Raw genomic sequence first — 13322 nt, 5'->3', positions numbered from 1 at the left:
CGAGATCATATTTGCATCGATCTCAATCCCTGCTGCCACCATTTCAGCAAAAAGCTTAAAAGCTCCCTCTTCCATTCCATTCTGCGCAAAACGTACTCGAATCACAGTCAAAGAAATCTCGTCGGGTTCTTCATGAGACCTTAAGATCAGAAGCGCATCATGAGACATGAAGATCAGAAAAGCCCATCTTCCATTATGCTACACTTTCATTACTCAGCAATGTTGTATTTGTTACCTTTCAAGTCTCAATGGACCATAAGAATTATGAGAATATATCTTGGCCGATAAGGCTTCTAAATTGTGTGCATTTCTATATCGATCCATGAAACTTTTCATGTGTCATTTTTGTATTTGTAGATGAAAATATCTAATCATCATCTCTTTATTCTCTACTGCTGATGTGGTGGTCAACAAATAGATTTGGGAACTGGGTAGGAAATGGAGTGGTGACAACAAACAATCCTAGCAATACTTGGCACCAACTTGGCCAACTAAATCCTCTTTACGATTCTACCAGATTTGGGTTTGAATTACACCTTCGTTTTCTTGATCTTTGTCCTCAATCCCTCGAACCTGATACGACAAAAATAGATAGCACAAACATATGCCAAATTTCAAAGAGGACTACCAATGCATGGGATACATGATAAGATAAAGCACATCGAATGTCATTAACAATTTAAACTTCTTCCCAAGTGGGTAAAAAAAAAATGTTGTTCAAGACTTTTCTAAAACAATATGAATCCAACCTTAGATCGCCTCACTCTTTGTGACTTGCCAAGGAGATAATTTAGGGGGAGAAAGAAGAAGATGACACTATGCAATAATTGCATTTGTTCATATGCAATTTGGATGCTGCCTTGTTGATGAGGATGGTAATGCTTAACTGTTCAATCTGTTCAATCTTTTTCAATCCGTTGTAGATCGGATTAGATTATCTATTTAATAAGATGATCATGTTAGGATCTGAATTTTCTATCTATTTGATAAACAACTTGGATTCAGATTGATAGATTTTTAATGTATCTTATATTAGATCTGACCCATGACATGTCCAATCGGACCGGGTTAACACCCTTGTTTGTTGATCTAAGCAGCGACCCAAGAGCACAATTGATAGATCTTAGACTCGGAGGTAGTGAACCAAGCTAACAAGTATGAGATCCCAATCCCATACTTGTTAGCTTGGTTTACTGCTTCCAAGACACTACAGTCTATCAATTGTTGCTCTTGGGTCGATGCTTAGATTGACAAATAGGGATGGCAATCTGGTGCGGACACGAGTACTGGACTGATTATTTTGCCGGATCATGGTTGTCGCAGGAAGACGGTCCAGCCACTCTCGTTGTGGCTGGATTGATTGATGTCATTTTTATTATTTATTTTATGTGGGTAGGATTAGTTTGCATATTGTCTTTTGAGGGCCTCTTCTGAGTTGTTTTCTTCATAGGGACTTATTTGATATTTGGTGGCCCTACATATATAGGGCAAGCATTTGCTTAATTTTTTTTAATGAATTAATGAATGAAAATTGGTCTTCTTCTTCCTCCTCCTCTTCTCCTCTTTCCCTTCTTCTTCCCCTCTTCCTCTCCTCTTTCTCTCTGTATTTCAATCCGTACTTCCGTCCTGCATCAGCTTTGGTATCAGAGCAGGGCTGACTTTGCCTCTGTTGCTGAAGTCGAAGGATCCGGTTTATGGACGGACCCCCGCCAATTCCTTTTCGGCCTTTTCCTCATCTGTATTTTGCTAGATCATTTGCACCGCAAACGCCGGAACGCACGGAAGGTCGTCACACGACACGTACTCCGAAGAAGAAGGGTCGCTCCCTTTCCTCCTTATTTTCTTCCCTGTTCATCACCTCACCCACTGTGAAGAAAGAAAAAGCAAAACCCTCCCGTCGGTCGACTGCTACCCGGCATCAATCCACAGATCGCCTTCGCAAGACGCCGTCGCCGCCCTCACTTCCCACCGCCGCTGCCTCCGACGCTCTCGCCCTTTCTTTCCCTCCTTCTCTCGGATCTCACGCAGGGAAGAAAGGCACTGTCGCCGGAAAACCCCAAGGCAACCCGGGAGGCAAATAAGCCGGCTTCCTCGTCAATTTCTCCTCCGATTGTCACTGTGCAAGCATCATCCACCGCATCTGTTTCGCCGCGCCGCCGATTCGCCTTCGGTCGCCGCCGTGCTTTCCCGGGGTTTCGGCAGCATCTTGCTGCCACCGACCGTGGCCGGAACCAAGTGAAGGACGTCGCCGCCCCGTTCACTGCCGCACCAGCACCCCGCTCCACCGGCGCAACGTCACCCCGCACCCACCGCCGCAAAACCAGGCGAGATCCGGCGGAAGCGGACGGGCGGTCGAAGGTGGAAGAAGATCCACAGTACGGGTAAGATCTAGACCCGTTAACCCATCACCCGTTAGCCCGAACCAATTCAAAAAAAAAAAAAAATCAAAATTCAAAATTCAAAATTGCGGATCGGATTGTCTTAACGGGTTGGGTCTGTTAACCCGATAACCCGAGTCCATTTGGGTTAAAAAAAAATAAAAATAAAAAAAATAAAAAAATTGCCGCACGTGACGCATAAGTCACGCACGTGCGGGAGCTTCTTCTTTCCCTTCTTATTTTCCCGATTTCTTCTTGGGTTTTCCGACCACCGTTTCTGCCATCCCACGCCGCTCCTTCTCAGCCGTCACCACTTACGCCCACCTCCTCCGCCACCCACTCTGCCGTCCACTGCTATCTGCGCTCCCGCCCGTTTCCACAGCCGCTGCTATCTCTGTTGCGTGCACCACCGCGCCGCGCGCCGCCCCCGCTCTTCCGTGCCGCCGCTCGCCGCTGTTAGTCGCTGCCGCGCCGCCGCCTGCTAGTTGCTGCCGCACTGCCGCGCCGCCGGGTTGCTCTCACCGCCGCGCCACCGCGTTGCCGCCGCTCGCCGCTGTTAGTCGCCGCCTGCTAGTTGCTGCCGCGCCGCAGGGTTGCTCTCACCGCCGCGCCGCCGCGTTGCCGTCGCCGCCGTCGACTGCTGCACCACCACTGCCGGCTCTGACAGCCATCACCACAGACCGCTCCACCGTCCCTGCCATCAGTTGCTCCGACCACCACCACCGGGCCCTGTAATGCTGTGACCTTCTTCCCAGCATCATCTCAGCTTGGACGTCTTCTGCAAGCATAGGCCACTATCTGGTTTGGGTCAACTCTGTTTCCCCTCCCCGCAGGTTACATCTGTTCATTTAAGTTGGCATTAATTATCAAATTTTGTGCTTGGTGATTCGTTCCACATATTCCGATACATGCAACCACATACATCCATAAAACAACCAGACACCCTAGTGGTCACATTTCTTTAATATTAACTGTGGAGCTAGATCAAATCGAGGAGACATATGTGGCTCCGTGACACCTTGCATAGTCCGAGAACTTGGTACTACTTGTTTGCAGCTACTTGTTGGCCTGCGTATTATATTAATTTTCAGTTTGCAATAACTATTTGCTAGGGAGTAGTTTTAGTTTATATTGAGCATTTACTTTGCAATTGTGAATTCATTTCATGCATTAGGTCTACTTAGGCACCTTTATAGTTGGTCGGCTCATACATTTGGTCATTCATTTTATGCATCTACGTAGTGGTCGTGTCGCATCTCATCTTGAGTTTCCCCTAGACATGGATTCCAAAATTGAAGCCCTATTAAAAGCTATCCACGACACTAATGATCAAGTCCAAAACACTAACGCCCAAGTTCAAAAAACTAATATTCAAGTCCAAAATACGAATGCCCAAGTCCAAGCAAACAACGCCCAAATTCATGACCTAACCACAATGTCCACCCAGGTTAATGCTCGACTCGATTCAATTGAGGCTTCACTTCAAAGGGTTATTGAATCCCAAAAGGTTAGTACTCCCCATTTACCGGATCTTGATGAGGTCGATACCCTAGAACAAATCCTAGAACAACAAGGTTCGGTTCGGCAGGGCAACTTTGATCATAGGTCTGTTCCAGGTCACCATTATGCCTACCCTCGCCCTAGAGGACCTGGTCCCATTCCTCCTGTTGATAGAGGTCACCGACATACCGTAGAATCTAGAGAGCCTCGTGACCCTGATGAAGATGTAATGCGAGGCATTAGGATTGAAGCCCCCACTTTCGATGGTCGTCTTGACCCAAAGGTCTTTTCCGATTGGCTACACGAAATGGATCACTTCTTTGAGTGGTACAATCTGTCGGAAGAGAAAAAGGTCTGATTCGCTAGAATGAAACTCCTTGGTCGAGCTAAGTTGTTTTGGCAAAATACTGAACAACTGTTAGCCAGGAGACATCAGCCTGCTATTACAGATTGGGTAGAAATGAAAGAAAAATTGAAAGAAAAATACCTACCACTAAGTTATCAAGCTGACCTCCTAGATCGATGGAACAATTTACGACAAGGTAGCCGCACAGCTACTGATTACATCGCCCAATTTGATGAATTTATGATGCGAAGTAATATAGCTGAAGATGAACGTATGATCTTAAGCCGGTTTCGACGAGGCCTAAATGATGAGCTTAGGAAAGAACTTGTCCTTCGTGAAGTGGCCACCTTAGACCAAGCATATACATTTGTGCAAAACTACGAACAATTCTCCAAATCTATGTTTGCTAGGCGCCCTGACACCAGGCGAGTTCCCACTAGTGCCCAACCATCTGGACCCAAACCCCCAGTCGGTTCTGTCCCACCTAAACCCTTTTCTTCTCCACCTATCCAAAATCGAGATATTAAAGGCAAAGGAATTTTAGGTGAACCTCCAAAAACAAGCTCAAGAATTCAGTGCTTTAAATGCCAAGGGTTTGGTCATGTTGCCTCCCAATGTGCAAATCAGACCCTTGTTATTGATGCACATGAACAGAAGGATGACATAGATAACTTGGAGGAACAAATTTATGAGCCTAATTTAGATGATATTCAAGATGTCGAAGATGAACCCGAGAAAGAATCATACACTTTAGGTTGTATCCGACCTACTCCCCAGATAATTGCCCACGAACCTGACCGATCCACTATGAATGTAGTAAGGTGTGCAATTACCCAGCCTAAAGAGACTGATGACTGGAGACGAACCTCAATTTTCCACACTTACATTAAATGCGGCGAAAAAGATTGTAAAGTTATCATTGATAGCGGGAGCTGCATTAATGCGATATCTTCCAGCATTGTCGCCCGCTTGGGCCTGACTCCTGTGTCCCAACCTCAACCTTATAAGGTCTCCTGGATCGACACGTCGTCCATTCACATTAAGGAACGGTGTCTTGTACCTATTCAAATCCTCTCTTATAAAGACACTGTCTGGTGTGACGTACTCCCAATGGACGTAGGTCATCTGATATTAGGTAGGCCTTGGTTGTTCGATCTCGATGTCACCATCTACGGTCGAACTAACTCTTGCTCTTTTGTATTCCAGGGTAAAAAGATTAAGCTTAATCCTTTACGGCCCAAAACGCTAAATAAGAGTACGGACAAGAGTAAATCAAAGGGGAAGGAACTGCATATCCTTAACCCCACAGAATTTGAGAGGAACGTCCTTAAGGACTCTCCGGTGTTTGCCTTGCTAGTTAAAGAACTTCAGCCACATCTTACAAACACATTATCGGCTGAATCCCTCGCTATTCTCGAGGAGTTCAAAGAAGTTTTTCCTGAAGACCTTCCAGATCATTTACCCCCATTGCGTGATATTCAGCACGCCATTGATCTAGTCCCGGGAGCTACCCTTCCTAACTTGCCCCATTATCGGATGAACCCTTCTGATCATGCAGAGCTTCTAAAGCAAATTAACGAGCTTCTACAAAAGGGATTTATTCGAGAGAGTCTAAGTCCTTGTACCGTACCTGCCCTTCTTACTCCAAAAAAGGATGGGACTTGGCGAATGTGTGTAGACAGTCGGGCTATTAATAGAATCACGGTCAAATACCGTTTTCCTATTCCCCGGCTCGACGATATGCTGGATATGATGGCAGGTGCCACGATTTTCTCCAAAATTGACTTAAAAAGTGGCTACCATCAAATCCGGATTCGTCCAGGAGATGAATGGAAGACAGCCTTCAAGACAAAAGATGGCCTCTATGAATGGCTGGTAATGCCTTTCGGCCTCTCAAACGCTCCAAGTACATTTATGCGAGTGATGACTCAAGTACTCCGGCCTTTTATGGGCAAATTTTTAGTCGTGTACTTTGACGATATCCTTATTTATAGTCAAACTAAGGAGCAACATTTAGGCCATTTAAGGCAAGTTTGTACGACTTTACGCAACGAGAGCCTCTATGCTAACCTTAAGAAGTGTTCATTTTTCACTACTCACGTAAACTTCTTAGGGTATATAGTCTCCTCTGAGGGTTTATCTGCTGATCCTGCGAAAATCACCGCAATTGTTGAATGGCCTGAACCTAAGAATATTACTGACATCCGTAGTTTTCACGGCCTGGCCACATTTTACCGTCGTTTCATTAAGGGCTTCAGTACACTTATGTCACCTATCACTGATTGTCTTAAACGAGGTGATTTTCAGTGGACACGCGCAGCCGCTAAAGCATTTAATGACATTAAGAAAAAAATGACGGAAGCGCCAGTTATGCGACTCCCTGATTTTAACAAAGTTTTTGAGGTGGAATGTGATGCATCTGGCTTAGGAATAGGTGGTGTGCTTAGTCAAGAACGTCATCCTATAGCCTATTTTAGTGAAAAGCTGAATGAGGCTAGACAAAGATATTCCACCTATGACAAAGAATTTTATGCCATAGTCCAGGCCCTACGGTATTGACGACATTATCTCCTTCCTAATGAATTTGTTCTCTATTCTGACCATGAAGCACTTCGTTTTCTTAATTCCCAGAAAAAACTTAATCATCGACATGCCAAGTGGGTTCAGTTCCTCCAGGATTACACTTTTGTCCTCAAGCATATGTCAGGTGCTGCGAACAAAGCTGCTGATGCGTTAAGTCGTCGAGTAACTCTGTTGTCCGCCATGTCTGTTTCCATCACCGGTTTTGATAGACTTAAGCTCGATTACTTGTCTTGCCCAGATTTTGGCCAACTCTATAATGCCCTTGCTGATGGACAAGGACCTTTGATTGATGGTGTTTATCTACAAGACGGGTACTTGTTCAAAGCTTCCAAGCTCTGCATTCCGCGCACTTCCGTGCGCGATTTCTTGATATGGGAAGTACATGCCGGTGGTCTCTCTGGACATTTTGGCCGTGATAAGACCATAGAAGAAGTTGAACGTCAATTTTTTTGGCCAAGTTTGAAACGGGATGTTGCTAAAATTGTGGGACAGTGTCGCACGTGTCAACTAGCTAAGCACAAAAAACAAAATACTGGCCTATACACTCCGTTACCTGTCCCAGATCGCCCTTGGCTTGACCTTAGTATCGACTTCGTACTCGGCCTTCCTCGCACATTTCGGAAACATGACTCCATTTTTGTGGTTGTGGATCGTTTTTCTAAAATGGCCCACTTCCTCCCTTGTTCCAAAACTTCTGATGCCTCTCGAGTAGCCAAGCTATTTTTTGATGAGATTGTTAAGTTATACGGTTTACCAAAAACCATTGTCTCCGATAGGGATGTCCGCTTCATGAGCTATTTTTGGAAAACCTTGTGGCATCTGGTTGGCACCAAACTTAAATTTTCTACGGCTTATCATCCTCAAACCGATGGCCAAACCGAAGTCGTCAACCGAAGTCTAGGTAACCTTCTGCGTAGTCTAGTAGGGGATCACAATCGTAACTGGAATTCTATTCTGCGTGTCGCCCAATTTGCATATAATTCGTCGGTCAATAGATCTATTGGGATGAGTCCATTCGAAGTGGTCCATGGTTATAAAGCTCGCAAACCTGTAGATCTCTTACCTATGTCCCCCCATATTCGCATTTCTGAGTCTGCACATGCATTTGCACAACACATTCATAATCTGCATCAGGAAATTAGCAAGCGCATTCATATGAGTAATGCTCAATATAAGCTACAAGCTGATTCTCATAAGCGAGATAAAACATTTCAAACTGGGGATTATGTTATGATACGTATTCGGCCTGAGCGGTTTCCATCTGGAACCGTCAAGAAACTGCAGGCTCGTAGTGCTGGGCCCTTTCAGGTATTGCAACGAGTGGGTACTAATGCTTACGTTCTTGATCTTCCCTCTGATTTTGGTATTAGCTCCACTTTTAATATTGAGGATTTGGTTGCTTACAAGGGCTCCCTTTCTATTCCTACTGATCCTTTCGCTCCGCCATCACTTGAGCTTGATGATACTCCTATTCTTGATTCCATCCCATCCCCGACCACTCTAGCTTTACCCCCAGCACAAAAAGAATATATTGATGCCATTTTAGATGAGCAGACTGTTTCTACCAGTGATGGGGGTGTTCAGCGTTTTCTGGTTCGTTGGCGAGGACGCCCGGAGTCTGATGCTACATGGATTACACGTGCGGAGTTACAGCGCATTGATCCAGATCTTTTGGAGTACTACCAGAGTCATTCGTCGGGGTCGACTTCTTCTTACCCGAGGGGAGTTGGTGCGGACACGAGTACTGGACTGATTATTTTGCCGGATCATGGTTGTCGCAGGAAGACGGTCCAGCCACTCTCGTTGTGGCTGGATTGATTGATGTCATTTTTATTATTTATTTTATGTGGGTAGGATTAGTTTGCATATTGTCTTTTGAGGGCCTCTTCTGAGTTGTTTTCTTCATAGGGACTTATTTGATATTTGGTGGCCCTACATATATAGGGCAAGCATTTGCTTAATTTTTTTTAATGAATTAATGAATGAAAATTGGTCTTCTTCTTCCTTCTCCTCTTCTCCTCTTTCCCTTCTTCTTCCCCTCTTCCTCTCCTCTTTCTCTCTGTATTTCAATCCGTACTTCCGTCCTGCATCACAATCTGGTCAAGTTGGACTTGTTATGGGTCAGATCTGATATAAGATAGATTAAAAATCTATCAATCTGAACCCAACTTGTTTATTGAATGGATCAAAAATCCAAACCCAAGCTTGAAAGAAGGCAATCTAACCCGATCTACAATGGGGTGAAACAAGGTATGCCATACTATACCAAATTGGACAGTATGAAACGTACCGCACAATACTGGTTCTGTATCAGTATACAGTATAGGAGACATACCGACACTCGGTACGCCGAACCGGCCTCCGTACCAGGCATACCGACATAGTAATAAGGTGGTACAGATACAGAGTTTAGCACTGAGATGATGTACATTGGGTTGAGAAAAGCTAAGCATATTAAATAGTTAAGCATCACTGCTCTTATCGACAAAGCAGCATTCAAATCCCATATGAACAAATGCAATTATTGCACAATATATGGTGCATGCTATTATTGCTCATAACCTATAGTTTGATCCCCTATCTTAATATCATCATCGTCTTTTCCCCCCTAAATTTATTTATTGGTAGGTCAGAAAGAATGAGACCATCTTCAGTTAAATTGATATTGTTTTAGAGAAGTCTTGAACAACATTTCTTTTAACCACTAAGGAAGAAGTTTAAATTGTTAATGGCATTCAATTTACTTTATCGAGTATATCATTCATTTGAAGTCTTCTTTGAAATTTGGCATATATTCATTCTATCTATTTTTGTAGTATCAGGTTTGAAGGTGTAATTCAAACCCAAATCTGGTAAAATTGTAAAGAGGATGTAATAGGTCAAGTTGGTGCCTAGTATTGCTAGTATTGCTCCTGGTCGCCTCTTCATTCCCTACTCAGTTCTCAAATCTATTTGTTGACCACCACATCAGCAGTAGAGAATGGAGAGATGATATTTGGCAGTTTTCATCTACAAATACAAAATGACATGAAAAGTGTCATGAATCAATATAGAAATGTACACAATTTAAAAGCCTATGGGCCAAGATATATTCTCATATCTCAACTCTATGGTCAATTGGTAGAAGAAAGGAAGAGAGAAGTGGAGAGCATAAAAAAAATCCATTGCACTCTTCAACCAGTTTGTTGGAATTGGCAGTTCATGTTACAGTGAGTAAAGCAATCTGCAAGCTCTATGAGAAGGAGATGAGATATGTTACTCTACCTCTCAATTATGCGCACCTCAGTACCCTCCTTTCGCTCTGTGGTAGAGAGAGGAACTACCAACTCGGTTCTTCGATCCATGCTGCTATCATTAAGAATTCCAATCATTTTAGCTTCAATAGCCATAGGAGCAGTCCTCGTGATATCATGGTTGTCTGGAATGCTCTCCTTTCCATGTACGCGAAATGCGGCCAATTATTCGATGCAATGAAGGTTTTTGATCGAATGCAAATGAAAGATCCTGTATCCTGGAACTCTATGATTTCAGGTTGTTTGATGAAGGATGAGTTGGAGATGGGATTTGAATGCTTCAAACAAATGTACGGATATGAAATTTGTCGATTTGATCGTGCAACTTTGACGACTATTTTATCAGCTTGTGCAGAACCTGAGCTACTGTCTGCGAGCGCAATGATGCATGCAGTGATAATTTTGAATGGCTATGAGCAGGAAATTCCAGTGGGGAATGCCCTGCTGACTGCTTACTTTAAATGTGGGTGCCCAACGTCAGCACATAAGGTGTTTGATGGGATGCAGGAAAGAAATATAGTTACATGGACTGCGATGGTCTCAGGCCTTGCTCAGAGCCAGTTATGCAAGGAGAGCTTGATTTTATTTAAAGAGATGCGGCATGCAGTGGAAGCTAACTCCTTGACCTACTCAAGCTCCCTGCTAGCTTGTTGTGGATTACGAGCCCTTAAAGAAGGGCAACAGGTTCATGGGCTTGTCATCAAATCCGGGCTTCACTTGGACTTGTGTGTTGAGAGTGCTCTAATGGATATGTACTCAAAGTGTGGCATAATGGAAGATGCGCTTCTGATCTTTATGTCTCAAGAAGAACCCGACGAGGTTTCTTTGACTGTGATTCTAGTAGGTTTTGCTCAGAATGGAATGGAAGAGAGAGCTTTTAAGCTTTTTGCTGAAATGGTGGGAGCAGGGATTGAGATCGATGCAAATATGATCTCGGCTGTTTTGGGGGCATTTGGTGCCTCAGCACCATTTTGCCTTGGGAAGCAAATCCACTCTATGGTTGTTAAGAAGTCTTTGGGATCAAATGTTTTTGTGAGCAATGGTCTCGTTAACATGTACTCAAAGTGCGGCGAACTGATGGACTCTGTTAAAATCTTCAATCAAATGGTTCATCAGAATTCAGTGTCATGGAACTCTGTGATTGGAGCTTTTGCTCGTCATGGTCATGGATTAGAAGCACTTCAGCTCTATGAAGATATGAAATTGGAAGGCATGGAGCCAACAGATGTCACATTTTTATCATTGCTTCATGCTTGCAGCCATGTGGGTTCTATTGAAAAGGGTATGGGGTTCCTGCGCTCGATGTCGGTGGATCATGGGATCACCCCCAGGATGGAGCACTATGCATGTATGGTAGACATGTTGGGTCGTGCAGGACTTTTGAATGATGCAAGAAGATTCATAGAAGAGTTGCCTGTAGAGCCTAGTCCTCTTCTTTGGCAGCCGTTACTTGGGGCATGTAGCATTCATGGTAATTTGGAGATGGGAAAATATGCAGCCCAACGCTTGCTTCTTGTGGAACCAGAATGCTCGGCAGCCTATGTGCTTCTGGCTAACATATTGTCATCAGAAGGAAGATGGGAGGAGAGAGGTAGAATTATAAAGGAGATGAAGGAGAGAGGCGTGAAGAAGGATACAGGAATGAGTTGGATTGAGGTTGAGAAGGGAGTTCACATCTTCGTTGTGGAGGACAGGGTCCATCCTGAAGCTGAGATTATTTATAAGGTATTGGACGAGTTGGTTGGTCTTATCAGAGATCAAGAGCATCTGCCAGATAAGAGGCTTGTATTCTATGACTTGGAACTGTAGGTCAAGGTAGTTCATGCAGTCAGGGCCACAAAGATGCAACAAGCACAAAATAAGTAGAAACTTGGAACAGATGGACCCCTGGATATCCAGCAAAGCAAGTTGAGGCAGTAAGTATGAGGTTGTTTCTCATATCTTTTTCATCAAGCAAAACTTACATCAAAATGGCATTAAGTTAATATGACTGGACGGTAAACTGCGTTCCAGCTGTAGTGTTTGTTCTGTAAAAGATACCTTTTAACAACATTATCTGGAACAGTTGTAGGAATGCTCTCCAATTTTTGGAACAGGGAATAAAAAGAGAACAATTTAACATTTATGAATTACTGGAACTAGTGCATTTAAAGGATACATGTTAATAAGATCCTTTCTTAATGTGGCGGTCTCTGATAAGTATTAAAATGTTGCAGCATACAAATTATTAATTTTTGAGACATACTGATTAATTTTTTTTTTCTGCTTTTAAGACCGATCCATGGTAGGATGCAGATCCTTGCTAATGATGTTGCAGGAGATGAACAACCAAATCATGACTAAACTGTTGTTTTAAGTTCATTAACCAAATAGTGATCAATTTTGCATCAGTTTTATGCTAATCTTCACAAAATAACACTTGTTAACAACTTTTTCCGATCTTTCACTTTTCTTATGTCTCCTGGCATTTGGTGGTAAAAAAACACTTATTTGTAGATTCGTCATTTATTTACCTAAATCAATATTGCATCATTTCAAGCTCAGGAAGCACTCTTATTTTAAAAAATCTTGCCAAAGTAGTGAAATTCTGATGTACTTTCTTGAAAGGTGTATGAAGAAGCTTGCTAAAATCAGATGCATATACACATATCATATTTAAACCAACTATATGCAAATATCGTGCCTTGTCTTTGTCTTACTATGCTCATGATGCTTTGAGGTTGAGGCAACAGATTGATTTCTGTAGTAATGCATGTCACATGGCTCATATAGTCAACACGTAGCTTGTTAGTGTAATCTCAGCTGCATTCCTAGAATTTTTCTCATTTCCATTAATTGATGTCATTTTCCTGTTATTATTTTTATCTTTTCTGACTAGTATCCTGATGTATTTGTTGCTCCCCACCCTCACCTCAAAAAAAAGAAAAAAAACAAAGAAAAAAACCACTTTGCAGGTTGGTGATGGATGCAGATAGTACTCCTGTGGTTATTCCCTCTGTATACACTAGGATGCAAGAAATCATGCCTATTAGGAACTTCCAAAGATTGCCAAGAAGGTAAAGTATTGTTGTGCTTGCCCGGTTTGTTGCTGGTGCCAAGTTAACATATACTTTTTCAACAGGTTATCCATTTTTTTCAAGTAACGTTCTGCCTCCCTTGCATGCCACTCCTAACTTGGATTTGTGACCTTGTTCTCAATTTAATTACCTGCAGTTGACAGTG

At 43.2% G+C, this 13322-nt stretch overlaps 1 protein-coding gene across 1 annotated transcript; it reads left to right on the top strand.

Moving 5' to 3' along the window:
- Positions 1-9690: 9690 nt before the first annotated feature.
- Positions 9691-12027, top strand: LOC103707249 (pentatricopeptide repeat-containing protein At3g05340). Its single transcript, XM_017842841.3, has one exon. It carries the CDS (start codon positions 10053-10055, stop codon positions 11907-11909), a length of 1857 nt encoding a protein of 618 aa, XP_017698330.1. The 5' UTR covers positions 9691-10052; the 3' UTR covers positions 11910-12027.
- The last annotated feature ends 1295 nt before the right edge of the window (positions 12028-13322 follow it).

The sequence above is a fragment of the Phoenix dactylifera genome, chromosome 13, assembly GCF_009389715.1.
Source record: "Phoenix dactylifera cultivar Barhee BC4 chromosome 13, palm_55x_up_171113_PBpolish2nd_filt_p, whole genome shotgun sequence".
In the NCBI taxonomy this organism is placed as follows: domain Eukaryota; kingdom Viridiplantae; phylum Streptophyta; class Magnoliopsida; order Arecales; family Arecaceae; genus Phoenix; species Phoenix dactylifera.
This window is presented reverse-complemented; position numbering and strand designations above follow the sequence as displayed.

Coding starts and splice junctions, on each gene's coding strand:
- LOC103707249 (XM_017842841.3), top strand. CDS start 10,053: ATGAGATATGTTACTCTACCTCTCAATTATGCGCACCTCAGTACCCTC.